At 39.6% G+C, this 26,118-nt stretch overlaps 1 protein-coding gene across 1 annotated transcript in view; it reads right to left on the bottom strand.

Moving 5' to 3' along the window:
- Positions 1-306: 306 nt before the first annotated feature.
- The window catches only part of METTL16 (methyltransferase 16, RNA N6-adenosine), an 84,239-nt gene continuing 58,427 nt past the window's right edge, over positions 307-26,118 (bottom strand). Inside the window, exons 7-10 of the mRNA XM_058560097.1 lie at positions 21,365-21,434; positions 19,926-20,015; positions 8,939-9,112; positions 307-8,819 (exon numbers count right to left, since the gene is read on the bottom strand). Of these exons, the coding sequence (XP_058416080.1) occupies positions 8,196-8,819; positions 8,939-9,112; positions 19,926-20,015; positions 21,365-21,434 (958 nt within the window). The 3' untranslated portion in view covers positions 307-8,195. The remainder of the gene's footprint in view (positions 8,820-8,938; positions 9,113-19,925; positions 20,016-21,364; positions 21,435-26,118) is intronic.

Genomic DNA, 26,118 nt, shown 5'->3' with positions numbered 1-26,118 from the left:
TGAACCATTTGTCACACACAGTTAGGTCCTTAAAACCTCACACCACACACCAACATAAATTCAAGTGTTAAATGTAAACAATACTGCCCAAAAGAGCCATAATAAAATAGAGGCAAACATTTTTCTGCTCCAAGGGTGGTAAAGTACGTTTCTACCCATAAAGGCAAAGAAATAAAAGATAAAGCAACAGTATGACAGATTTGATTGCATAAACCCTCTAAAAGCTCCTAATTGTATAAACAAAACAAAATCACCATAAATAAAAGGAAAAGGTAAATGACAAAATGGAGGGAAATATTGGCAAGATGTGCCCTTGCAATTCAATAACAAAAAGAACACTTGGATAGAAAAATGAACATAGAACATAATTTAAATTTTATAAAATAAATATATGAAATAATATAACATAAATATGCATAAATATATGAAAATGCTTGACCTTGCCAATACCATAATAAAATTAAAACAATGAAAATACTCCTGTCAGTTGATAAAGGATTTTTAAAAATTAGCCTTCTAGTGCTTTCAAAGGTGCGGTAAAAACAGGCACTTGTGGAAACTTAAACTAGCACAACCTGTTTTGTGAGCAAACTGGCAATATATATGAAGAGCCTTTAAAAGAGTCAGATCCTCTGCTTCAGTAATTCTTATATAAATTTATCCTAAAACAATAAGAAAACACAAAGATTTTTATACAAACATATTCACTAAAGCATTATTTACAACAGTGAAAACCAGAAAATCTAAATTTCCAACAAGGAACAATTGGTTTAGTGAAGCAACACAATATGGCATTGAAGAAAGCAGAGTTGTCAATAAACCAAAATATTAACAGCCGTTGTCTTTGGGCAGTGTGATTACTGGTAATTTTTATTTTCACAAGTTTTCTGACACATAGATTAATTTTATAATCAGAGAAAAGTTATCACAATATACTGTTAAATGAAAAAGATTATAAAACAGTAATATACAATATGATCCCACGTTTGCTGTTTAAAAATATATATGCATATAAAAATACTAAGATAAAATGTAAAATAACTCCATTTTAGTGGAATTATAAATTTTTATTCATTATTTTCTAAATTTCTTATAATGAAAATGCATTGCTTTTGTAAAATGAAATAGTTAAAGGGGAAAAAAGTTCTCCTGTGCTTTATCAGGAAGAGCCTCATATCTCTTGATCTCAACTAACTTGACCTGTTGCTAGGGGTCTACTTTCCATCCTAGTTTATCTTCTAAAAGCTCTCCCATTTCACCCCTCAAAGCAGTTTTCTTTATCGTTTCCCCTCCCCAAACCTATCTAAAACTGCTCTTTCTGCTGCTGAGCTCTGAAGTTCCTCAGCAATGGTTCAGGCTACCCTTCCAGTACAGATGAGAGATAAGGAATGGCAGTAGGGCAGTGGCACCACAGATGGAGAGGCTGGGCTGGATTTGGGAGAGATTTCTAATCTGGACAGCTGAGGGGATGGTGATCAAGAATATAGGAGAGAAGCAGGTGTAGACAATAAGTTGAGTTTGACACAGCCACGGTCCCAGGAGAGATGTCCAATAGGTGGCTAGGTATGTGGATGTTGGAAGTTCAGGAAAGGTCTAGATTTGGGCAAGATGAATGTATGGGTGAGCAGTAAGCGAAGTCATGGGAGTAATGAGGTCAGCCAGAAGTGGGAGGAAAGAGGAAACAAGGACCATGGACAGAATCTTTGGGATTCTCCCTTTGACAGGAGAAAACTTGAAAAAAGGAGGGTGGGCAGCAACCAGACTTCAGGAGCTGAAGTAAATGAGAGTTAGGAAAGTGGAGGCAGCAAATATTTAGACAGTTCTACCAGCCAGTGGTAGAAGAGGTCACAAACTGATGGTCTACCAGGTTTTTATAAAATATTGAATTAGTTGTCAGTTTCTCATAAATCTGGATTTCTGGCTTCCCTCAAAAAATCAGAAAATCCAACAACAGTGGGCACCTATTTCTGTATGGCAATAACCAGCTGGAATTAAATAAAAGCTCACCCTTTCAGTCAGAGTATGAGCTCTGTTCCTTCTCGCCTAGCCCCTGGTACAGAAGATGACGAAATGCTTCCCTTTGTGAATGAAAAAGCCCTTATTAGCGCTCATCTAAAGTTCAGTGAAACACAGGCCAGAGTCTGATCCATAAAGCCTCACATTTGGCCTTGAAGGCAGGAATCCGGAGACAAACATATCTGAATGAAGGATCCTATGTCAGACCAGACTGGGAATCCCCCCTTCCCAGCAAGAGACAACAAGTCTCTGGAATCGCAAATCTATGGGAGCAGGCCCCTGCCTCAGCCACTGCCGCAGGAGGGGGTCCAGCTCAGCACTGCTCCCCGAAAGCCCTCTCTTTTTGGACAGCAGTAGCACAAGCTGCCATTTCCCTGGGGGCTGACTGGCTGCTGAGCAGGCCAAGTCCCCCAGCCAGGAATTCCCTGGCTCTAGTGTCTAGACTCTCGGGCCACACTCCCTGAATGGGTCCACCAGATGGCAGGCAGCCTTCTCTTTTCTCCGGATTGACATGAGTTCATTCACCCTACCTAGGGAAGACGACTTGCTGTTTTTCTGACAATTGCTACCTTCTCCAGCAGGATCAAAAAGCACATCAGTTTTGTGTTCTGTAAGTGAAATATTTGGAGCTGCCTGTTAAAATATTAAAAAATAAAACCCTTCTTCCATTATTATACAATTACGTATTGTCAGTCATTACCTAATTATCAGTTATTTTACATTGATTCTCATCCAACATGTGCTTGCACTAGACATTTTATTTTGCAGTTTCACTGACTACTTAATTATCTATGCTACTGCCAAATACAAAGTTCTATGAAGATTTGGTAGCATAAATTAATAACTAATTATAAGCTCATTGATCATAAGCTAGAAAATAATATTACCTTAAAGTGCTAAATGGTGAAGTCGGGTTAAAAGACACATGCTTCTTCTCTCTTCCCTGTGTCATATACTTGAAGTCTCCTTCCCTAGAAGTGGGTCAAATGATCCTGGAGGTCCATTTCCATCCCAAGTGCAGTGCTCCTTTCAGATCTTGAGATCTGGTACAAGATCCCAGACTTGGACCTGAGTTCAAACCCCACTCTGACTTAGCTCTGTGAATAACCTTAGGGCAAGTCACTTACGCTCTCTGAGCTTCCACTTCTTTAAGCTATCACATAGGGACACCGCACTACTTGGCAGGATTACTAAATGAGACAACTTATGTAAAAGATGGCCAATCAATATTGGGTCCCTGTTTGTCCCTCCAGTACAGGGAAGCTTGAATTTTGCTTTTGGTCAAAAAGCGGTACTCTACGCCTACAGTTAAACACTCAAGATCTCAGCTTTTTCACTTGAGTCTATTGGTAGGAGATTTTCTGACCAGAAATTGAAAACTCAAAGAAGAAGAAGAGATGAGCAAGTTGAGAAGCCTCCTCTTTGTTTATGCACCCTCCCAGGAGTTTCAGTCCTTCTCTCACTTAACTACAACTCGGAAGCAAGAACTCCTCATCTTTCGCATGAGGAAGCCAAGGCCTAGTGAAACTGACTGACCCTGTAAGGGGAGCTGGAACGTAAACCCAGGCCTGATGAACCGTGAGGTCCGTGCTCTCTTCTGTTTTTCATTCCCCTAAGGTGGCTGGAAAAGCATCTGGGATTTATACATCCTTTGCCCTCTTGAGAACATCATATAGAAGCCAATTCTGCCAAAGCCTTCACTCAGTCACAACACAGTTCCCCAGAGTAAAAGCACAGCCTCCAAAAGGGAGCATTAGCTGTTCCAACCAGCAATTAAAAAAATAAACCGCTGTTTTAGTCATTTGGGTGAGTCACAGCAGAGGATCTGAATGTCTCCACAGAGCAGAGCAGGAACTCTCTGGTATGTGTGTGAGGTCCTGCTGCTAGTGGGGTGAGCCCCATGCAGGGTATTCTAATACTATGCTGGCACCAGCACCAAGAGGTTTGTGCTTGGGAGCATTAGAAAGGTTCAAGATCAATGTCCTGCTCCAGGAGGCAGAAGCCAGTCCATTCTCACTAGTAAGCCTCTTCTCGGTTTCACTGGGGTTAGCGCCATTTAGCAAACCAAATCTCCCGAGCTCCTACTTCCCTAAAAAAGACGTGGTCATGTCCCTTTCCTAGGGGCACCACTTGGATGGCTGTAAAACTCCTGTACCTTTGAGACTTTCCTTCTCCCAGAGGGCGCCTTAGTTTTCCAAACTGGACTTGCATCCTGCTAATGCGCAGATCTGTTGAGTGGCCACTCATAACATCTGATCCTGCGCCATAAAAATAAGGATAGATAGAACGTCTCCTTGAGCCCACACAGATCCCAGGGTTAGTAATATACATTTTCTACACAGAAACACCCCTTGTGAGAAAGAAGGCCCACTAACCTATATAATATACACAATACAGAACCAACTGTGCCCACTTTTAATACAAACAACACATTACATGCATTCTAGTCAGCCCACCAGATAAACCAAAACAAGAATTAAAAGACAAAAGAATATTGAAAACAGCTTCTTAGAGCTGTCTATATTACTCTTCCTGGAATACACAGCTTTTGAAAAGTGACTATTTAAGATCACTAAACATATCCTTCAGTACCACCATTAACTAGATATCAATAAAAAGTTGATCCAAAGAGATGACCCAACCTGGATATATTCTAGAGTAGCAGGACAGATGAAAAGAAAAGAAAAAATAGTCAATTGGGACCATCAAGAAACATAAAAAGATTATGCCCAGATAAAAAGACCACAGGGTGGTACATTTTTTCTTCTTTCTACTCTTATTTTTCAAATTTTATCTATGTGAAAATGTACTTGTTTACATAAAAATATTTAACTGAGTAGCAACTGGATACTCCAAGAAAATATCAAGGACACAATTTTATCCATTCCCACAGTGACATTAAGGCACCTGATAAAAGAGCTAAAGATGCCCCCGTGTGGCTAGGGAGGAAAATGCTGAGGTTTCAGGAAGAGAGAGGGGCTACTCCCTTCCTTTAAGAGGCCTCCAATCTTCCACAGGCTGTGGCATCTTTTCTACACCTTGCAGTTTTATTACTCGTCAGAGCTTAAAAGCTGGTGTGCTCATATAATGAGCTTTGACTCCCATCAAGAGAAGAGATGTTTCATGTTTTAAAAAATACACACTAAAGTTGTAAGTAATCAACATGAACCCTTAAGATTAGCTGAACCTCCACCCAAGATGCCAACCCTGCTAGGACATGCAGCAACGCTCTGGTGCGCGAAGAGTCGGGCAAGGATGCAGGGCAAAGGAACCAAACTGTTGGAAGCAAAGCAGATTGCAAAGAACAAAAGCAGCTTTAGTCTCCCTTGGAAAACAAGTTCAGCCTCTGTTCTCACTTTAGTTATCAAGAGATCAGAAGCCAATGCCACGGACCAAAACAGAATTTAAGATAATACCACAAAGATTTAATTCCATACCAATCTATCAACATGAACTTCACCTCCCCACACTTAAGGCAAATATCACTCAATATTATGATACATGGGTCAATAACCTATATCAGAGGTGTATGCTATCATATATCACACAATTATAAAGTATATGCATAACGAAAGGAATTTTTAGATGTCTTTTAAAAGTATTTTCAACGTTCTCTCATTGGATAGAAATAAACTATTCTTCCAGAGAAGAAAATGAAGACATCCAAATGCAAAGAAGGCACTCAACAGCTCTAGTGTGGAAGCTCTCTCATCATGTACTTCTTAAATTCTAAGAGCATTAACTTCACACCTATAAAACCTCCTCCATGACACCAAGCCTTAAACCTGGGCCACTGAAACAATATAGACACAAGACACATCTTTTATGTCTCCAGTTACACAGAGTATTCTCTCAGAATCTCTAAGTACTAGACTTAAATAAAGCCTAATACTGTGCCTGAAATACATTTTGAACAGCCAAGGAGTGTAAATAAATATGCTACTGTTATAATATAGAAAAATACTTAGAAGACATTAAATGAAAAAAAGCACAATATAAAACTGAATACACAGCATGAGTTCAACCCAAGTTAAACCCACACACTCACATACCCCATCTACAGAAAGAGGGACTAGAAGGAAACACTAAAGTACCAACAGTGGTTGTGTTTGAGAAGGTTGAGACAGGAGTGATTCTGTTGCTATTTTCTACTTTCATTTTCCCAAATCTATGAGCATGTGCTACTCTTTTAAAATGAAACAAACAAGCCAACAATAATACTTATTGACCATTTATTGAATGAACAGTTGCCACCTAACTCAATTATCTTAAAATTCTACCAAGATGGAAACTAGGTTTGGGTCCAGCATATGATGATTCCAATGTGTCATCAGAGGTAAGTACAGCGGGATGGTGTGGGAGGCACAGGAGAAGATTATTGGATGGGAGGAATCCAAGGCCCTGGATTGAATTTTGGCTCTTTGTGACCCTGGGCATCGGTTTCCTCATCCTGTCAAATGAGAGGCTGGACTAGAATCATGGTTCCCAATCCTCCGTGGGTTACTGAGCCCTCTAAGTCAGGGACCCTTCTCTCCAGGAAAAAAATGCACATATGCTCACAGAGGTTTTGGAAATAATCCAGGAAGTTTATAGATTCTCTATAAGTCCATGGACCAGATTAAGAACACTGGTTAATAGGTCCTCTTCTGCAGCTCTGTCTCCAATGCCACAGGGAGGTATAATATGGTCCTATTTTCATTTCCTGTATCTTTGCTGAGGCCCTGGTCTAGCTGCTGCCAAAATATCTGCCAAGGTCATCAGTTTTCTGCCCTAAACGACAGCCAACTTTCAAAAGCGTGGCTTAACTACTCAGCCCCAGTCTCCTTTGCAGATGGTTAAGGAGCTCGGGCACCACACTCCAAAACTCCCGTCTAAATAGAACCGTCAGCTACTGGTGTAAAATCAAGCTAGGGAAGTCAAGTAGAGGGAAACTGAGACACCAAGAGAACAAAAAAAGAGACTCCTTTTCCAGAGGCATTCCTGCTGAGCCCTGACATTCCAATTAGAAACATGTTTTAAGAACATGGTTACCTGGCCTCAGAATTCTCCAATGCTATCAGGTAAGCACAGAGGGGATTACAAGGAAACCCACAAAAAGCAGTATTTGATCAGCTACAACTTATCTGCCAACAGATGAGACTTTCTTAAGCAACCTACTGCACATAACTATCTTGCTCCATTTCTTATTTCTATAATCAATCGCTTAACCACTCAAAGCCAAGAAAATATCTTCCACAACCCCAAGATTCAAACAGGATTGACAGTTTTCAATTCTGAATACTCTTATATTAAAAAGAAAACAAAGCTCCACTTTAAATGTCAAAATAAATAAAAATCATACACCAGTGAAACTGCTAAAAAACAGTACTTTTAACAGGTTGGAGGTAGTGGTATGGCTTCATTCTGTTGTGCCTCATCTGGGAGTTTTGCTTACCTAATTCTGTTTCTGAAATAAGCAACATCAAAACAGACATGAGTTAGGAATGTGATGTTCCCAGGCGCTCCCCAGATCAGCCCTTCTTGCTGGCATTACTAAGCTCTCCCCTTGACTCCCCCACACCTACCATCAGGCCAGTTCTTTTCTCAGGATTGACACAGGGGTAATCAGTCATATGTACCCAGAGAAAGTCTTTGGTCTTGAAGGTGACTCTAGAAGAAGGCACAGGGCCTATGTGCCCCGGTGTACTGCCTCCACATGGGGAGTGAGAAAGCCACCACTCCTCAAGACGCAGCCATGGGTGACAGAGAGAGCGTGATGCTCTGTTCAGTTCTGACCCAGACCAGACTCCAAAAATAATCCTTTTGGCCTCAGAGAACCAGTCTAAAGCTAACGTGATCAGCTTGGAGTCAGGTTTAAATCCCTTATGAGTTTACTGATGGCTTTTTGTTGGAGTCAGGTTTAAATCCCTTATGAGTTTACTGATGGCTTTTTGTTGGTGCTGATAACCACAATTCTCCCTCCTGAACTATCATACTACAATGCCCTGTAACTTAAAAAAAAGGGGGGAGAGGGGGATGAGTGTGTGTGTGTTTAAAAATGGATTAATTTATTTCTGTTTTTTAGGACAATCCATATAATAGACCAATGGGCCAATGATGGAATTCCTCTTGCCACCCCACAGGCCACTCCAAAGCAAGCTGCTTTACAGAACTTTCCCAACTGTGCAAGAAGTTTGCAGTTAACTAGCAACAAGCCTGAAAATTTGGTTACGTATATAGGTACAAAGCTGGTTCATCAAATCCCTGTTCTGGCCCTCAACCCAATGCATTTCAACTAGGGCATCGTCTACCTCCTTCTTAACGTTTATCAAACACTTGAACAGGTACTGTCCAGCCACTCCTTGGAGATGATTCCCTTTTTCAGACACTGGGTTGCTGAACTGCTCAGAAGCCTCTTGGTCCTGGGCTCCATTGCTAGAGCTTTTACAACTTTCTAAAAACTCTATCTCTCCTTTTTTCTCACTCCTTTCATCCTCCATGGGTTCTGAGTTTTCTTCCTGGGAAGGCGAATCCTGGTTTGGGCCATGGCCCTCAGCAGTGGCAGACTCGCCTTCCTCTAGAGCGGGCCCACACAGGGCACTCTCCTGGGGGCTTTGGGCCAAATCCTGGCTACTGCCAGACTCTCTCGGGGTGGACTTTTTCTCTTCCAAGGCTTGGATGACGTCCTCAGGAGCTCGGGGAACTTCTCTTAATTGTCTCACTCGTTCTCTCTTCTTTCTCCTTATATGAATCCAGGAGTTTTCTATAGCTGTTAGGAAAAGGCTAACTTCCTCCTTTCCACAGGGAACTCGTTTATGCTGGACCTATTTGGAGGAAAAACAGAATTTTATAGGAAATTACTTTCCTTTCTCAAAACTCCTTTAAAAAAAAGAAAAAAAAAGAGATTATTAACAGTACTTCTTCAGTGTGCTTAACCAGGTACCTTCAGATCGGTGAGAATTTTTTCAATCCATGTCGTCACAACTACTATGCCTTCCACTGTCTCAGAGCCCAAAGACGATGCTTTGAGGGATAATTCTTTCATCACAGACTCCAACACTACAAATGTAATGGGTTTCCTTGGCTTCTCTAATTTTCTTCGCTTACTTGGCGGGGACTGAAAGAAAAAGAAGGCATGGGAGAAGAGGGGAAAGTCATCCAAATAATTAAATCCTATGCATTACAATGAACTCAGCTAGGGAAATTTCCATGACTTCTGCTATCAAACACAGAGCACTGAAAACACAAAGGCTTTTGCATGTTTATTTTTAATACTTAACCTTATAAAATAGGTTTATCACTCCCCATTTTACAGAAAGGAAAACTAAGATACAGAGAGGCTATGTAACCAGATCAAGGTCACAAAGCTAATAACTGCAAAGTTAGGATTTGAACCAGGTTCTTTCTGCCATACCATGCTGCCTGTGTCTGGCTATCAGTCTGTAACTCTTCCAACTACTAAATGTCCTGAATCTACCTGTTGTGCCCAAAACAGGCCTGTGCAATTATTTCTTTCATGGCAACTCAATGACCCTAGGGGGCACTGTGTTCTTTTTATACTCTTTTATACTTTTCCGTGTTCTGAGTTTGTACTTGCTGAGGCTTGAAAGAAAGCACCCAGTGAGCCACAGCTTGCGAGATCACATACTAGGAATGACCAGGGCCAGCAGAAACACATGGTCGGAAGAGGAAGACTGCTGAATCTTGGCTAACATTGGGGCAAAGCAGTGGCTAGCTAAGCACTGCCTATCAGCTGGGGAGAGGGAACACCAGCACCTACGAGAACAGTGCACTTGAAAGCTGGTTCCACATAATTCAAGATTGCCATCTTTCTATTTCAACCTTGGAAAGTGAATAATACTCTACCCACTAGAGGGACTCTAGTTCCATTTTAAAAACCAAATGACACTGCTGTATTTAAAATTTATTTCTTTAGTATGCCAACTATACTTCAATAATAAATAAATAAAATAAAATTTCTTTAAAGTAAAAACTTAGTAATTTTTTCTTTTAAACGACTCTTAGCTAAGACCAGATACATTATGGACACTTCATTTTAAGAGACAAACTTGTACTTGTTGACTAAATTTATCAAAACTTTAAAAAATTAAGATAATTCTAAGGTCAGGGTCAAAATGAGCAGGTGAGGATTATATGGAAAAAGGCTCAGAAAAGGAAAACACCTTTGAAGTCAGCTTTGAAGATCTTTTCCTACAAAAAGAAGTCCCTGATAACTGTGCTGCTGCTACCTTCATTTCTACCTGGAACAGCGACAGACACGTGCACAGACACACACAGGAAGGTCCAATGACTGGGTAGGGCCTTATGAGAACTAACCAGCAACCCCATACCCCACACATACACAACAAAACAGCCAGTTTATTCTATGCTAGAAAACTTTTAGAAGGTATTTCTAAGAAACAATCCACATTTTCTCCTTATATTGAATATATACTAATAAAAAATGGAAATTGAAGAACACTAGAAAACAAGCTTAGAAGAAAAGGACCAAAAACAAAGGGTGTGTGTATGAGTAAGAACCTACTCTTGAGAAATGAATAGTGGACTCTAAGCCCTGTCTGAGTCTAAACTTGTTTAATTAATGTTTCAGACAAGATGAGACAAATTCACATTGACATTAAGACAGTAGTATTGCTATTACTCAATCACCCAGCATAAGAAACATAATTTCTACAGTCTACTGAGAGCCTAACACTTTGCAGTAAAGAGCTTAAGATATGCTTATTAGGCTGGGGAGGAATAAAGACGGTAGTGTATAGGAGGAGGAAGGGAGACAAGAATCACATTCCCCATTCCACGTCCCAACACCCAAGGCTGATACTATGGAGAGGTCATTGTAACAGGGCCACCCCTGACAGCCCACCCAGCACACCAAAGGTCATCTACAAATATGCCTAAAAGAACAGCACCTCATATCTCTTCTGACAGAAGCAGTAATCATTTGTGCTCATAAATACCAACCACCAAAGTGAAGATATTGCTGTGCTTCTCATTTGTCAAGGTAGAGCCGGCCTGCAATAATACTCTTTCTCCAAAATGGACTCATCATCGCTTCTAGAACTCAAAGGAGAAAAATGCATCCTCACCAAACCTAACAAGAGCCCTATCAAGGATCCACTTTCCAAGTTCTGAGGGAGTGAGAAACAACAAAATAGACAATTTATTGCCCGGTTATCCCAGGACTAAAATGAAAACTTCTCTACCTCAAATATGGCTCCTTTACCTTGCATCCCGGCCCCAGTTTTCCATATACAATGGTCAGTCAACAAATCTGGTATCTGAAGAGTTTTACTGAATTGTTTTAATACACACACACACAAACATATTCTCAGGATTGTTTTAGTTTCACTCTATTATATAAACTAGGCACTCAAGAGACAGATACTCTAGCAATTCTCAAGAAAAGTTTTTAAATGATTAAAGATTAACTTAAGCCTGGCTTATAGCAATCATTCCTCTCCTCCTCTTGTTTGTATGGGAAATTCTTAGTAGGCAGGACCAGCGTAAACTACAAGAGCAGGTCTTAAGAAATGAATAGTTAAATTCAACCCCACGGGTCCCTGGTAGTAGGTAATTTTATACTCTGACACAACATTAGTAAACAGAAGCTGTCTGTTTTTCCCCAACTAAAATGATCTGATTTTGCTAATATGGTTGTAATCTCAAACCACAAATATTTTAAATAATAATTTAAAGACTGCAACAATCAACTGTCATAATCTAGTTTAGCAGGCAAGATAACATAAATAATTCAACATTTTAAAATGTGATTAAAAAATCAAACATTTACAATGGCTATTTCAGTTTAATGCAAAGAACCAGAAGGTGAATTTATAACTGATTTTGGATTAGAAAACGCACTAGTGGGGCCGGCCCTGTGGCCTAGTGGTTAAGTTCAGCACACTTGGGTTCAGTTCCCAGGTGTGGACCTACGCCACTTGTCAGCAGCCAAGCTGTGGTGGCAACCCACATACAAAATAGAGGAAGATTGGCACAGATGTTAGCTCAGGGCCAATCTTCCTCAGCAAAAAAAGAAAAAGCACTACTATATTACCCAGATGAAATTACAATGTGAAAGAAGTTTGGTGCAGAGTTGTAAATCCCATACAGGATACAGGTTTTGTATCTTTTGAATTGCAAGGACTCAATGAATAATAATCAAGAGGGGGAGGAGCTTCAAGTGTTGTTTTGTTGCACTGTTAAAAACACATTAGATTGAAACCATAAATTGGACAAAAACAGTTTTTAAATTTTGAAATATGCTTTACCTAGCAGGGCTGTCTATAAATTTCCTAAATCCTCTTACTTTAATTTCTAGATCTCAGTGGTGCAATCAGTCAAGAGACTTTCAAATTAGGTATAACTTGACACAAATCTGTGTAGTATCTGCTACGCTGCCGAAGCTCTGCTGTTAACTATAGCTAAGACAAAAACTTCCAATGCAGCCACAACCTGTATGAAATCATTAAGTTCTCCCTAGCATCTGCAGGAAAAGAAGGGAGTCATTCACTAGAGATCTGCTGAGCATGAAGCCACAGCCTCCTTGTTTTGACAAAGCAGCTTCTAGAATGGTCTTGAGGGGAAAGGAGTGCCCTTGGCCACTGCACTGGAGTCTTTGTTGCTCTACCACACTCTGATGGCTACTGCCCCAGGTCCTTCAGGAACAAGCAGAATGCCTGTGAGCTGTTATTCGGCAAAGGCCATCATTATTTGGAGAAACAAAGCCAAGGGGCCAACACTGACACCTGGCTGGAATACAGACCGCAGGTGTGCTGGGAAGGACAGCCACTCTCTCATGCTGCCATGAAGTGGACTGAATATTTTGTCGTTTAGTAAGGGTGTAGCTTCCTTGTGAACAGTGCAGCGGACATTTCTATTATCGTTTTTTCTTTTTTAATTAATTTTTTTTTTGAAGATTAGTCCCAAGCTAACATCTGTTGCCAGTCCTCTTTTTGCTAAGGAAGACTGGCCCTGGGCTAACATCCGTGCCCATCTTCCTCTACGTTATATGGGACGCCACCACAGCATGGCTTAACAAGCGGTGTGTCAGTGCGTGCCCCGGATCTGAACCTGTGAACCCCGGGCCGCCAAAGCGGCACACGCGCGCTTAACCGCTACGCCACCGGGCCGGCCCCCATTTCTATTATCTTAATCTGACAGGTTACTGCTTAAAACTGAAATCATCCCCAGGATATATGTAAAAACAGTAAAAGTGAAAAAGCAAAGGAAAGAAAAGTTTATGTAGAATGCTACCTATCTAAGAAGGGGGTGGTTATAACTCTTTATGTGTATTTCCTCATATTTAAAAAAAAAACAATGGAAGGATAAATTATAAAATCGTTTAAATAGTAATCTATGAAGAAGTGAGGGATTAGGGTAAAAAAGGTAAGAGAAAGAACCTAGACTTCTGACTATAACTTTTTTTTTGAGATTTGATTTTGAAACCATGTAAATATCTTTTACAATTACAAAACAAAATTTAACACAAAAAAGGGCAATTCCTAAAAATATAAAGCAAAATGAAACAAATGAACCTAACTGTGTATGGACTTGGTGGCATAAATCCACAAAGAGGAAACATTCCAAATGACTTTAGAATCCATCATGAGATAGTCCCCAAGACAAAAGAAATGAAAAAAGAAAAAAATACCTATTTTTGCAAATCATTTTGTTGATTGTAATGTTCATTTTGAGACTGTTGTGATATATCGTGGGTCAAAACAAATAAGTAATTATATAAGTATGGTTGAGGACTAAGACTTTTGGCATGGAATTTGTGAATGGGAGATACAGATGGACAATTCATGAAGTTAAGTGGAAAATGAATAGAAAGTATCAGCGTGAATTTAGGATGTATTTTATCTTTAAAAAGACAAAAGAATTCCTAACTTTACCCACTGAAAAAGCCTAGAAACAATGACCAACTTAGTGACCATAAATACCTCTAAATACCATTTCCCACTAAAATAAACCAGAGGTCCTTGGAGAAATGGCTGATTCCAGGTCTGGGACAGAAAGAAAAATGAGCCAGGAACAACTTGTCACACTAGAAAGCAAGGAAGCGACCAAAGACTATAATGATCATGGTAAGAGCACTCAGGAGTCAAGTTGAATAAACTCCCCATGGCCAAAGGTGGGACACAACCTGTGCATCAATAAAGATAATACATGTAATACCTTGAAAAATACTGAAAGCATAAACCCATGAGTTCATAACACTCTAAAAACAAAACCCAAACCACTCTCTCTGGTCATTTGTGGGAGATGCTAGGGAACCACCAACTCATTATTTTTAAAACTGAAAAATAAAGTAAAATAATCAAGCATTTATCCTACCTTTACCAGAGGAACTGTACCCCAAGGTAACCAAATAATTGATAAGGGAAGTTTCTCTTTATGAAAGTACTTCAGCTAATAAAGAAGGAACGATAGAACTGTAACATTTTGCAACTCTAAATGAATTAATGGATCTAGGCAATGATCATCAATGACTGCTCACATTACAACAAGACACAAGCAAACATTATGTGCCTCTCGGGCCGGTCCATGGCTTAGCTGTTAAGTGTGTGCGCTCCGCTGCTGGCGGCCCGGGTTCGGATCCCAGGCGCGCACCGACGCACTGCTTCTCCGGCCATGCTGAGGCCGCGTCCCACATACAGCAACTAGAAGGATGTGCAGCTATGACATACAACTATCTACTGGGGCTTTGGGGGGGGAATAAATTAATTAATTAATTTAAAAAAAACTATTTAAACATTGTGTGCCTCTTGATGAAAGTATACCAAACACCTCCTAGAAAGCAGTCTCACCCCTCTCCGCCCCGTCCCCTCCCCAAAATCAAGCCTGTATCTGATCAAGCCTCTAGATCTAACTACCAATTTACAGGAAACACAGGGTCTAAGGAACATGTTAACACCATGCAGATTCACTCAGAAAAGTCCAGATGTAAAAAACTCAATAAGATAAATATCCCAGTTTCTTCAACAAACAAATTAAAAGGGAGGGAGTGAGAGAAGAGGGGAAGGAGAGAAGGAGGGGATACTACAGAGAAAAAGCAATTTAAAGGACATATCAACCAACTGCAATGTATAAAACATTAAGATTCTAGTTTGACAAACTTTAAAACATTTGAGACAATAAAAATTTGATCAACTGGCTGACATGAAGGAATTAGTTAATTTTTTTAGGTGTGATTATGATATGGTGGTTATATTTTTTTAAAAAAAGCTTTACCTTATAGAGATAAATATGAAAATAGTTATGGATGAAATAATACACTGTTTGAGATTTGCTTCGTAATGAGGGCAGGAGGAAAGGAGTACACAGGAGTACAGATGGAACAAGAATGGCCATGAACTGTCAATAGCTGAAGTGGGTGACAGGTAAACGGGAATTCATTAAACTATTCTTTCTGTTTTTTTATAAATCTGAAATTTCCCTAATAAAAAGTTTTCTTAAAAAGTTGTTTGAGGGCCAGCCCTGTGGCTTAGCGGTTAAGTGCACATGCTCCACTACTGGTGGCCCGGGGTTCGGATCCCGGGCACGCACCGCACCGATGCACCGCTTCTCAGGCCATGCTGAGGCCGCGTCCCACATACAGCAACTAGAAGGATGTGCACCTATGACATACAACTACCTACTGGGGTTTTGGGGAAAAAAAAAAAGGAGGAGGATTGGCAGTAGATGTTAGCTCAGAGCCAGTCTTCCTCAGCAAAAAGAGGAGGATTAACACGGATGTTAGCTCAGGGCTGATCTTCCTCACACAAAAAAAATAATAATAAAAAAGAAAAAAAAAAAGTTCTTTGAATGTGAAAAATCAAATGATAAAGCTTCTAGAAAATAATATAGAAGAATATATTCAGGACCTTGATTGAGGTAAAGAAAGATTTCTTAATAAGACACAAAAAACACTAACCACAACTGACAAGACTGGTACGTTGGGCTACATTAAAATTACAAATTTTTTGTTCATCAAAAGCTATAGTCTGGGAGATGATATTAGTAACATACACAACTAAAGGGGGGTTATTTCCAGAAAATATTTAAAATGCCTACAAATCAATTTTTAAAAAAAGGACAGAAAATCTAGTAGCAAAATAGGCAAGAGCTTCAGACATTTGACATAAAGAACATAGCCAAATAATCAATAGATATCTAAAAAGATGTTAAATTTCATTAGTTATTAGAGAAATGCAAATTAGAAACACAACAATACAACTGTTAGAATATCAAGTGTTGGTGAGGATGTGGAGCAACTGCTAATACTATCCAACACTGCTGGGTGTAAACAACCCCTGTAGGAAGCTTTACTATGGTTAAACTTACTCATTCCCCATGACCCAGCAGTTCCACTCCTAGGTTTATACTCAACTGAAATGTAAAATTACTGTACAAGAATGTTCACAGAAACATTATTCATAATACCTGCACACTGCAAACAATTCAAATGTCTCTAAATAGCAGAGTGGATAAATAAATTGTAGTATATTCATACGACAGAGTAATACTGTTCCAAAGGATGAACTCTCCTTTGCACAACAATATGGATGAATCCCACACACATAATTTGCATGAAAGAAGGCAGATACTAAAGAGGGCAAACAGGCAAAACCAACCATGTAGACAGCAGGATATTGAGAGATGGAGGGGTTAGTAATTGGGAGTGAGCACAGTAGGGAATTTGGGTCACTGCTAAATAAGTCATTAAGACATAAATGTATAACAGATATGTTTTTATAAAAGCATGTATATTTCAATTCTTTAAAAAACAGTTTACAAAATTACATCTGAACAGAAACGGAATCAAGGCAATTGAAACTGTCTAAAGTTGATAAAGTTATACGGCGCATAACTGTAACTAAAAAGAGGGTCCCTAGCTTTGGTTTTGCTCAAGAAGTCAGCTCTCTAATTTGTTTAAAACATCAAATCTGTTTTATAGCATAATGTATAGCCTGGTTTAGTACTGGTTTTCAAACCACTTCTTAACAGCAGAATCCTTACAAGAAATAAAATCAATACATAATATTGACAAAAGCAGATCAGCTCTGGATATAATGAGACTGAAGCCTGAAGTGCCAACCCGACACCTGTCCCCAACTATCATCCCCTGGGGCACCTACGCAGAATCCCTAATCTACCTAGAACTAGTTTGAAAACCTATGGAGTAGTAAGTAGAGTACTGTCAAGAGACCCCAGCTTGACACTAGCAAGGCTACCTAATTAATTTGACCCCTTCCCTCCATCTGCTCTCCAAAAAGCCCTCTAGTTACTACTCCCTAGACAGGAAAGTCTCAGGAAATATCTTAAAAGCAGGGGGATAATTTTTTAAAACCATAGTTCCTGGGCAATGCTCATACCAAGAGTGCACAACTTACTAGAGCCACATTATTTTTCCTTTTTCTTTTAAAAAGTGTCAAACTTCTGAAAGCAAAGCAAAGCAAAGCTAGAATAACACCTTGAGCAGTTAGAGGAGAAGCTGGGACAAAGAGGCATTCTAAGCAGCTTGTTAAAATTCTGTCAAGAACAGTCCTTATAAGATGCTTCCTTATAGTCATCATCAGTCAGAAATGACTTCACAAAAATCCTATCAACACTAAAACTTGTCTTTTTGTTGCTAAAATAAATCCAGACAAGAGCAATGGGCTTAGTGTAGGCACCTGAATCAGCAGTGAATTAGAATTTTTTAGCATTCAGCACCAACAGAAAGGAGTTAGTACGCCTGAGACAAGTGAAAACAGAAGTTGCCATAGTAACTTGCACATTTACCCTAAAGAGGCAGGAATGCGGGTGGGGTGGGGAAGTAGGTCAATATTTCTGCTTTAACTAGCTCTAGTCCTTGGCTTCCTCTCCTCATCTAATGCAGCATCCTCCTCTCTCCCCACCCACAACAGGAACAAGAAGGAGAAAGTCAGGTGAGCATTTCAAAAGCAAAGGTTGGGGAGAGGTCCAGGTAGAGGGAAGGAGAACCAAGATGACGGCCCACTGAACACCTCATGAGTGCTCTGGGGTTACCCTTGGGAAAGCAGTTGCTGATCAAGGGAACCACTGCTAAGAAACTGTTGCTGGGTTACCACAAATCAGAAATTGCCATTTTCCCTGTAGCAGTTTAAGTGCACCTAATGGAACTCTTGGGAGTTCATTATTAACAGCTTTCGGCTGGGGTAGTGGTAGGGAGGGATGAGCACTACGGCATGGGAGAAACCTGAGGCCCTTAGCAAGAGGCATTCTTTGATGGCTAAAACTATGAACAGGGCTCAAGGATGGCCTAAAAGACAGAGAGGGAGGTAGGCAGGCTTAGAAGATTCCTTTTCAAATTAAGCTGATTTTGCTAACACAGACACACAGCGCTCTTTGATACTCTGATCTGAAATAGCTACTAACCCAAGAGGGCAAGGGCGACTCTCGTCTCTGAGATGGCGTGGAGAATGCCAGAGCTCATTATCAGCTCTTCCACTTGCATTGCCAACAAATGTAGGAAGCAAGTTAAACAGAAAGCATTTGGAAACAGGTGCAGTTCCACTTTCTTGCAGCTGTTAGTGTCTGCACAGGGATAACCTAGGGTACTACTAATGATTTCAACCATTTGGTGTGAAAGCCCTGGTATTCTAGAAGACAACAAAAGGATAACCCTTCAGGGAGGTCAAAAAAGCAGAAACATCTTTTTAACTAGTGAATATTTCAAACACTAACCTCTAGATACCCTATTGCATTGTACAGAGGCAAGTCTAGGCTTCCACTGGACAGGCCATTCAAACTTGACTGGGAAACTTATTTCAACCCAGCAGCACATCTAGCTGCAGAGCACAGGAAGGATGGGCTCAGTTTCAAATTTGAGCTCATGTATTCAGAACCATCTGCAAATTGTCCCCTTGTACTTCTGCGCATGTCTCTAACTCCTCTGCCCTATGAGAGAAGGGAAAGAGGCTCATAGATACAACAACATTTAAGATGACTTTAGAGACCAAGAGCAGCCAAGACCTTGGGAGAGAAGCACCCAGAACAAGAATATTGTATGTACAGGGGTTTAGAGACCTGAAGGACCAGGTAGTAGGCTTCCACAAATACTATGGGAAGAAGGAGCACTCGCCAAGCAACGTGTGCGTAGACTTAAGGCGGGAGGCTCCAGGCAACAATAAGTCAATTACTCTTGTGAAGGAAATGTGAGAACAAATAGATGGTATACTATTACCACCTCTCAGTACAGCCCAGAAAAATTATTCTTCCTAGTCAGTTCATAAGCCTCTCTCCTTTACGTAAGGCAGCAGAGAGGACAAAGAGAAGTTTGTGGAACAAATCATTTTTTAAAACATTCTATTACAGAAAATGTTCAAGCTCAAGCACACACAAAACAGAAAGACTAGGATAACATCGGATCACTCAGCTTCAAAACTGATCGATATTCTAGTGCTCATCTTAAAGCCAAGATGGGGATCATTCTAGTGAAGATCCTAAGTGTTACACACCCAAAGACTGCAACCCAAAATGGCAATTTCTATATTCACCCAGGAACCCCAGGAGACAGCTACTCTAGGAAAGCAGCAGTGATAAAGGAAAATAAACAGACTTCAATTTCATGTCTTGAGGAATGTCCAACAGAATAATTATACCCGCAAGGTGTTTCTAACAGGTTACAATACCTGAATTTTTAATTCAAAAAAGATGCATTTCCAATTCATTTATGTTTGCTGAGCAAGAATCACTGTGTTGCACAAACCCACAGAGAAAGGCTCCACAGTCACCAGAGTCAGCATTCCAGGACTGTGTCTGGTTTACAACCACTCTCCACATGATATAAGCATTTGGGGCAAACTTCAGGGAAACAGGACAGTACAAGATTTAGTTCATTTATGACCTATTAAAACCCACCATGTGCTGGTATTTGGAGAAACTGAAGCAAGGTCTCTACTTACTGGTACTGTTACATCATCATAAAAACTCCAAGCTAAAGCCCATCTCATTGTCCGACCTTGACAGAATTCAGTATAGGTGACTTTAGGAACCTGAAACCAACAAATAGCATCTCATCAAATTAAAGTCATTCTACCAATGTTTCTGGCTGCTGCCTCATGTTAAATTATGTGTTTGTCTTTCTTTTTATCAGTTAACAAACACTACCATTCAAAAACAATTATGCACAGCTGCCTAATAAACAATGAATAAATTATCTCTCAACAAAGTTATGGGGTTTTTTCCTCCCATAAAACATTAGAGAAAATTTATAGTTCTGGCTTGAAAGTCCAAATACATGAAACACCTAAAACACATGAAATACCATGATTTCAGAGAATCACTGGTAAAATGAATCAAACGGTTTTTTGTTTTCTTTTTTAAAAGAGAGAATCACCGAGGCCTGGCTAGACACAGCTATGTAGTCTCCCTTTTGCCCATCAGATTTTAGGAAAGAAAATGGAACTACTTTGCAGCTGTTACAATTTTAAAAAATAAAAGGTGTGGTAGGGAAAACAAGATGAGTAGAATGTCAGAGAGAAACCAGAAATCAGAAGCTTGGTTTCTACCACTGATGCCATATCTGACCCCTTTCTCTGAAAAGTCATCCTGCTCATGCTTACTCATGCCAAAACACAATCAACTGGGAATATTTATTTGCTACCTGCTTTTCAAAACAGAAGGGGCTGCACTCATGTGGACTGCACCATAGTGGGAAGCACACTGGACTGAGGATCGTTCTGGATCTAGCTGTTCTTTGATAACTAGACGTGACCTGGAACAAGCCCCTTAAACTTACTATGTAGCCTTCAGTTTCCACAATTATAAAGGAGTCAGATGCAGGGTCAGTAATAGGTAGACACCAGGTTTTTTGACTTTTAGTTTCTCTCTGCTATTCTACCTATCCTATTTTCCCCACCTTTTCTCTGTTACAATTGTTAAAGGAGGCATTATTTTAATTATTTATAAAAAGTCTCTTTTAGCCCCAAAATTACAAAATTAAAAAATAAACAAGCAAAAATAAAACAAAATAACCACACTTAGAGTTTCAAGGTATAAAAGAAAATCCTATACTCCAACTACCATCAGAAGTGGATACAGAGCCAGCCCTGATGGCCTAGCGGTTAAACTTCAGTGAGCTCTGCTTCAGCGGCCTGGGTTCAGTTACCAGCTGCGGAATCACACCACTCCTCTGTCAGTAGCCATGCTGTGGCAGCAGCTCACACAGAATGAGAAGGACTTACAACTAGAATATACAACTATGTACTAGGGCTCTGGGGAGGGTTAAAAAAAAAAAGAGAGGAAGATTGGCAACAGATGTTAGCTCAGGGCGAATCTTTCCCAGCAAAAAAAATTTAAAAAAAAAAGGAGATACACTAGAACAGTAATGACAAAGCCTTACTCCTTGGATGCGAAGTTCTTCCTTCAGAGGAGCAAGGCTGCATTTCTTTCCCAGCATACAGCTATACCACCTAGGAAAAAAAAAAATCAGACAAGTAAAACACTGCTTACATTTTTAAATTAAGCATTACTCAAGTGAACAAGATGAGAACAGTAGCAGACAAACATTGAATTAAGTTACAAGCGACAATAACAAGAATTGTATATAATGTATTTTGGCAAAGAACAAATCCAGCGAAGAAAAACAAGCCCAGAGCAACTTAAAAAACACAAAAACCCACTTAGCCTCTTCAATGATTCAGGGCTCTATGTATTTGGAAAGAGAGTGAAAGAGGAGTCTCATCTACGATGCTCAGAATGAAGGCCATTTAGCTCTAGGCCAGAAGTTAGTTAATAAATAACAATAAAAACATATATACCTGAAACTAATATGTTGTATGTCAATTATAGCTCAATTTAAAAAAAAGTATAAACGCCCCCCTACACCATATTAAGAGAAATTTTAAAATCTAGTGTGAACCCGCAATTTTTCTTTTTCTTCTTTTTTGGTGAGGGAGATTGGCCCTGAGCTAACATCTGCACCCATCTTCCTCTTTTTTGTGTATGCGATGCTGCCACAGCGTGGCCTGATGAATGGTGTGTCGGTCCGTGCCCAGGATTCAAAACTGCAAACCCTGGGCCGCCAAAGCGGAGCACGCCAACTTAACCACTACACCACCGGAGAGGCCACATGAACCTATATTTTGAGATGCCCTCACATGCAAATAATTTAAGGATATATATTACATTCGAGTTTCAACAGAACATGAAATCAATTTCTTTCATAGTAAATACAAATCCAGAAGAGGGAGCGTGGAGAAGATGGAGTGAACTAGTTAAAAGGTAAAAGGATTGAGGCCGGCCCAGTGGTGTAGTGGTTAAGTTCGCGTGCTCCACTTCGGCGGCCTGGGGTTCCCAGGTTCGGATCCCAGATGCAGACCTACACACCACTCATCAAACCATGCTGTGGTGGCATCCCACGTACAAAATAGAGGAAGATGGGCACAGATGTAAGCTCAGGGCTAATCTTCCTCAGCAAAAAGGGGAAGATTGGCAACAGATGTTAGCTCAGGGCCAATATTCCTCATGAAAAAAAAAAAAAAGGTGAAAGGACAGAATTTATTTCTTCCAATTATTCTAAAAGGTTTGCAAAGTATAAAATTTAAAGAGGACTTCTGCTTCAGCCTATGAAGGTTTAACTACTATGGGAATTGCCCTTCCACCATAAACAACTAGGAAACTGGACAAAATACACGAAACAATTGTTTTTCAGACACTGGATAACTGCAGTGAAGACCTATGATCTCAGAGAGAAAAAAAAATAAGGTGAGCCATACAAGTGCCAGAGCTTACTGCCTGAAGGAAATTTCCAAGCTGCAATGCAGGGAAAAGAAACTCAAACAGAGCCCAACAATCTTGCTGAATTGATGAGATAGAGGCTAGAGTTCAGAGAGGCTGAGGCAGTAAGGATTTGAAGAGCAAAATACAACAGAGAAAGGAGCAGCATAGAGAGAGAATTCTGGGCATCTGCAGAGGAGTTTCCTGGAATATTTTGCAGAATAATCATCTGCACGTGTGGCGTGGAACTCAATGAGGCTAGGGAAAGAACTCCCAGGAAGCAGTAAGCTGAACAAATCCTGGAGTTGAGACAGAACTGGCACTAGTTTGCGGTTCTACTAGCCAGAGCAGAAAGCCCTTGTTAATAAAAGAGGCATTTAATAGAGTCCTGGAAAGGACACTGCTTTCTAATAGAGCTAGAGGTTGTTCTATGTTTACCCTAACGAAGCTTAAAGTAAGACTCAAAAGGTTCAAATTGATCGCAAGTAACGTAAGTAAGCTTCAGAAGAAAGTCCAACACTCTTTAAAGGAATACAATTAAACACAGCACCTCAAAACATAAGATTTGCAATGTCTAGCATCCAATAAAAAATTACCAGACATTAAAAGAGGCAAGAAAATGACTCACAACCAGGATAAAAAAATCAATCAGAAACAGACCAAGAAATAAGAGAGATGAAAGAATTAGCAGATGAGGACATTAACACAGCTATTAAAAATACACTCCATAGACCCAGTACAATCCCAATGACATTCTTCATGGGAATAGAACAAAAGAATCCTAAAATTTATATGGAACAACGAAAGACCATGAAATAGCCAAAGCGATCCTGAGAAAAAACAACAAAGCTGGACGCATCAAAATGCCTGACTTCAAAATAAACTACAAAGCAATAGTAATCAAAACAGTATGGCAGTGACACAACAACAGACACACAGATCAATGGAACAGAATTGAAAGCCCCGAAATAAAACCACAAATCTCTGGACAGCTAATTTTCAACAAAGGAGCCAAGGACATACAATGGAGAAAGGAAAGTCTCTTCAATAAATGGTATTGGGAAAACTGGACAGCCACATATGAAAGAATCAAAGTAGACCATTATCTTACACCATACACAAAAATTAACTCAAAATGGATTAAAGACTTGAATGTAAGACCTGAAACCATAAAACTCCTAGAAGAAAATATAGGCAGTACACTCTTTGACATTGGTCTCAGCAGCATCTTTTTAAATATCATGTCTACTCAGGCATGGCAGACAAAAGAAAAAAACAAATGGGACTACATCAGACAAAGAGCTTCTGCAAGGCAAAGGAAACCATGAACAAAACCAAAAGACAACCCACCAACTGGGAGAAAATATTTGCAAACCATATATCTGACAAGGGGTTAATTTCCAAAATATATAAAGAACTCATACAACTCAACAACAAAAAAATAAACAACCTGATCAAAAAATGGGCAGAGGACATGAACAGACATTTTTCCAAAGATATGCAGATGGCCAACAAGCACATGAAAAGATGTTCAACATCACTATAAATCAAAACTACAATGAGATCACCTTACACCTGTCAGAATTAACAAGACAAAAAATAACAAATGTTGGAGAGGATGTGGAGAAAAGGGAACCTTCATACACTGTTGGTGGGAATGCAAACTGGTGTAGCCACTATGGAAAACAGTACAGAGATTTCTCAAAAAATTAAAAATAGAAATACCATATGATCCAGCAATCCTACTACTGGGTATTTATTCAAAGAACTTGAAATCAGCAATACAAAGAGATTTATGCACCCCTATGTTCATTGCAGCATTACTCACAATAGCCAAGATGTGGAAGCAACCCAAGTGCCCATCAACTGATAAATGGGTAAAGATGTGGTATATGTATACAATGGAATACTACTCACCCATGAAAAAAAGACAAAATCGTCCCATTTGCAACAACATGGATGGACCGTGAGGGTATTATGTTGAACGAAATAAGCCAGACAGAGAAAGACAAACACTGTATGATTTCACTCATATGTGGAAGATAAACAAACACATGGATAAAGAGAACAGATTAGTGAGTAACAAAGGGGAAAGGGGTAAGGAGAAAGGAGTAAAGGGGTACATATGTACGGTGACAGATAAAAATTACACTACTCGTGGTGAACTCGATGCAGTCTATACAGAAACTGATAAATAATAATGTACACCTGAAATTACACAATGTTATAAACCATTATGAACTCAATAAAACAATTTTTAAAAAAAGAAATATGCTCCATAACAAAACACGGACACTATGAGGAGCAAGAGGGAAGATATAAAAACTACCCAAATGGAACTTCTAGACATGAAAATTACAATATCTAAAATGAAAGCTTCACTAGATGGGATTAATAGCATATTAGACTCTGCAAAAGAAAAAATCTGTGAATTTGGAAGATGTAGCACTAGAAATTATCCAAAATAAAGCATATGGGACGGGGGGAACTGAAAGAAATGTACAGAGCACTAGTGACCTGTGAACTCAAACTCTAACAATATCAAGCAGTACATACAACTGGAATTTCAGAAAGGAGAAGGAGAGACAAAAAACGTGAAAAAAAGGCCAAAATTTTTGCAAAATTGATAAAAACCATAAACACATACACAACAAGTTCAATGAACCCTACACAGAAGAAACATAAAGAAAACCGTATGGAGGCACCTCATAATCAAATTACTGAAGATCAGAGATAAGGAGAAAATCTTTAAAGCAGGGAAGGGGTAGAGAGACTTTTTATTCAAAAGAACAAAGATAAATAATATCAGACTTCTCATCAGAAATAATGCACGCCAGGGGCTGGCCCTGTGACCTAGTGGTTAACTTCGGCACATTCCACTTTAGCAGCCCAGGGTCGGTTCCCGGGCGCTGACCTATACGACTGATCGGCGGCCATGCTGTGGTGGTGACCCACATACAAAATAGAGGAAGATTGGCACAGATGTTAGCTCAGGGTGAATCTTCCTCAAGCAAAGCAAAACAAAACAAAACTTAAAAAAAAAAACAAATAACGCAAGCCAGAAGACAACAGAACAAATCTTTAAAGCACGGAAAGAAAAAGCCCTCACTCTGAAATTCTTTCAAAAATGAAGGCAAATTAAAGACATTTTTCAAAAAAAATAAGAAGTAAAACATTTATCACCAACCAACCTGCATTACAAGGAATGCTAAAGGAAGTTCTTCAGGCAGAACTCTAACCAAAATACAGAAGAAAACACATTTCTTTTCAAGTGCATATGGCACATTCATCAAAACACATCGTATTATTTATTATTTTTTTTGTGTGTGAGAGGAAGATCAGCCCTGAGCTAACATCTGCCAATCCTTCTCTCTTTTT

This window comes from Diceros bicornis, chromosome 18 (assembly GCF_020826845.1).
Source record: "Diceros bicornis minor isolate mBicDic1 chromosome 18, mDicBic1.mat.cur, whole genome shotgun sequence".
In the NCBI taxonomy this organism is placed as follows: domain Eukaryota; kingdom Metazoa; phylum Chordata; class Mammalia; order Perissodactyla; family Rhinocerotidae; genus Diceros; species Diceros bicornis.
This window is presented reverse-complemented; position numbering and strand designations above follow the sequence as displayed.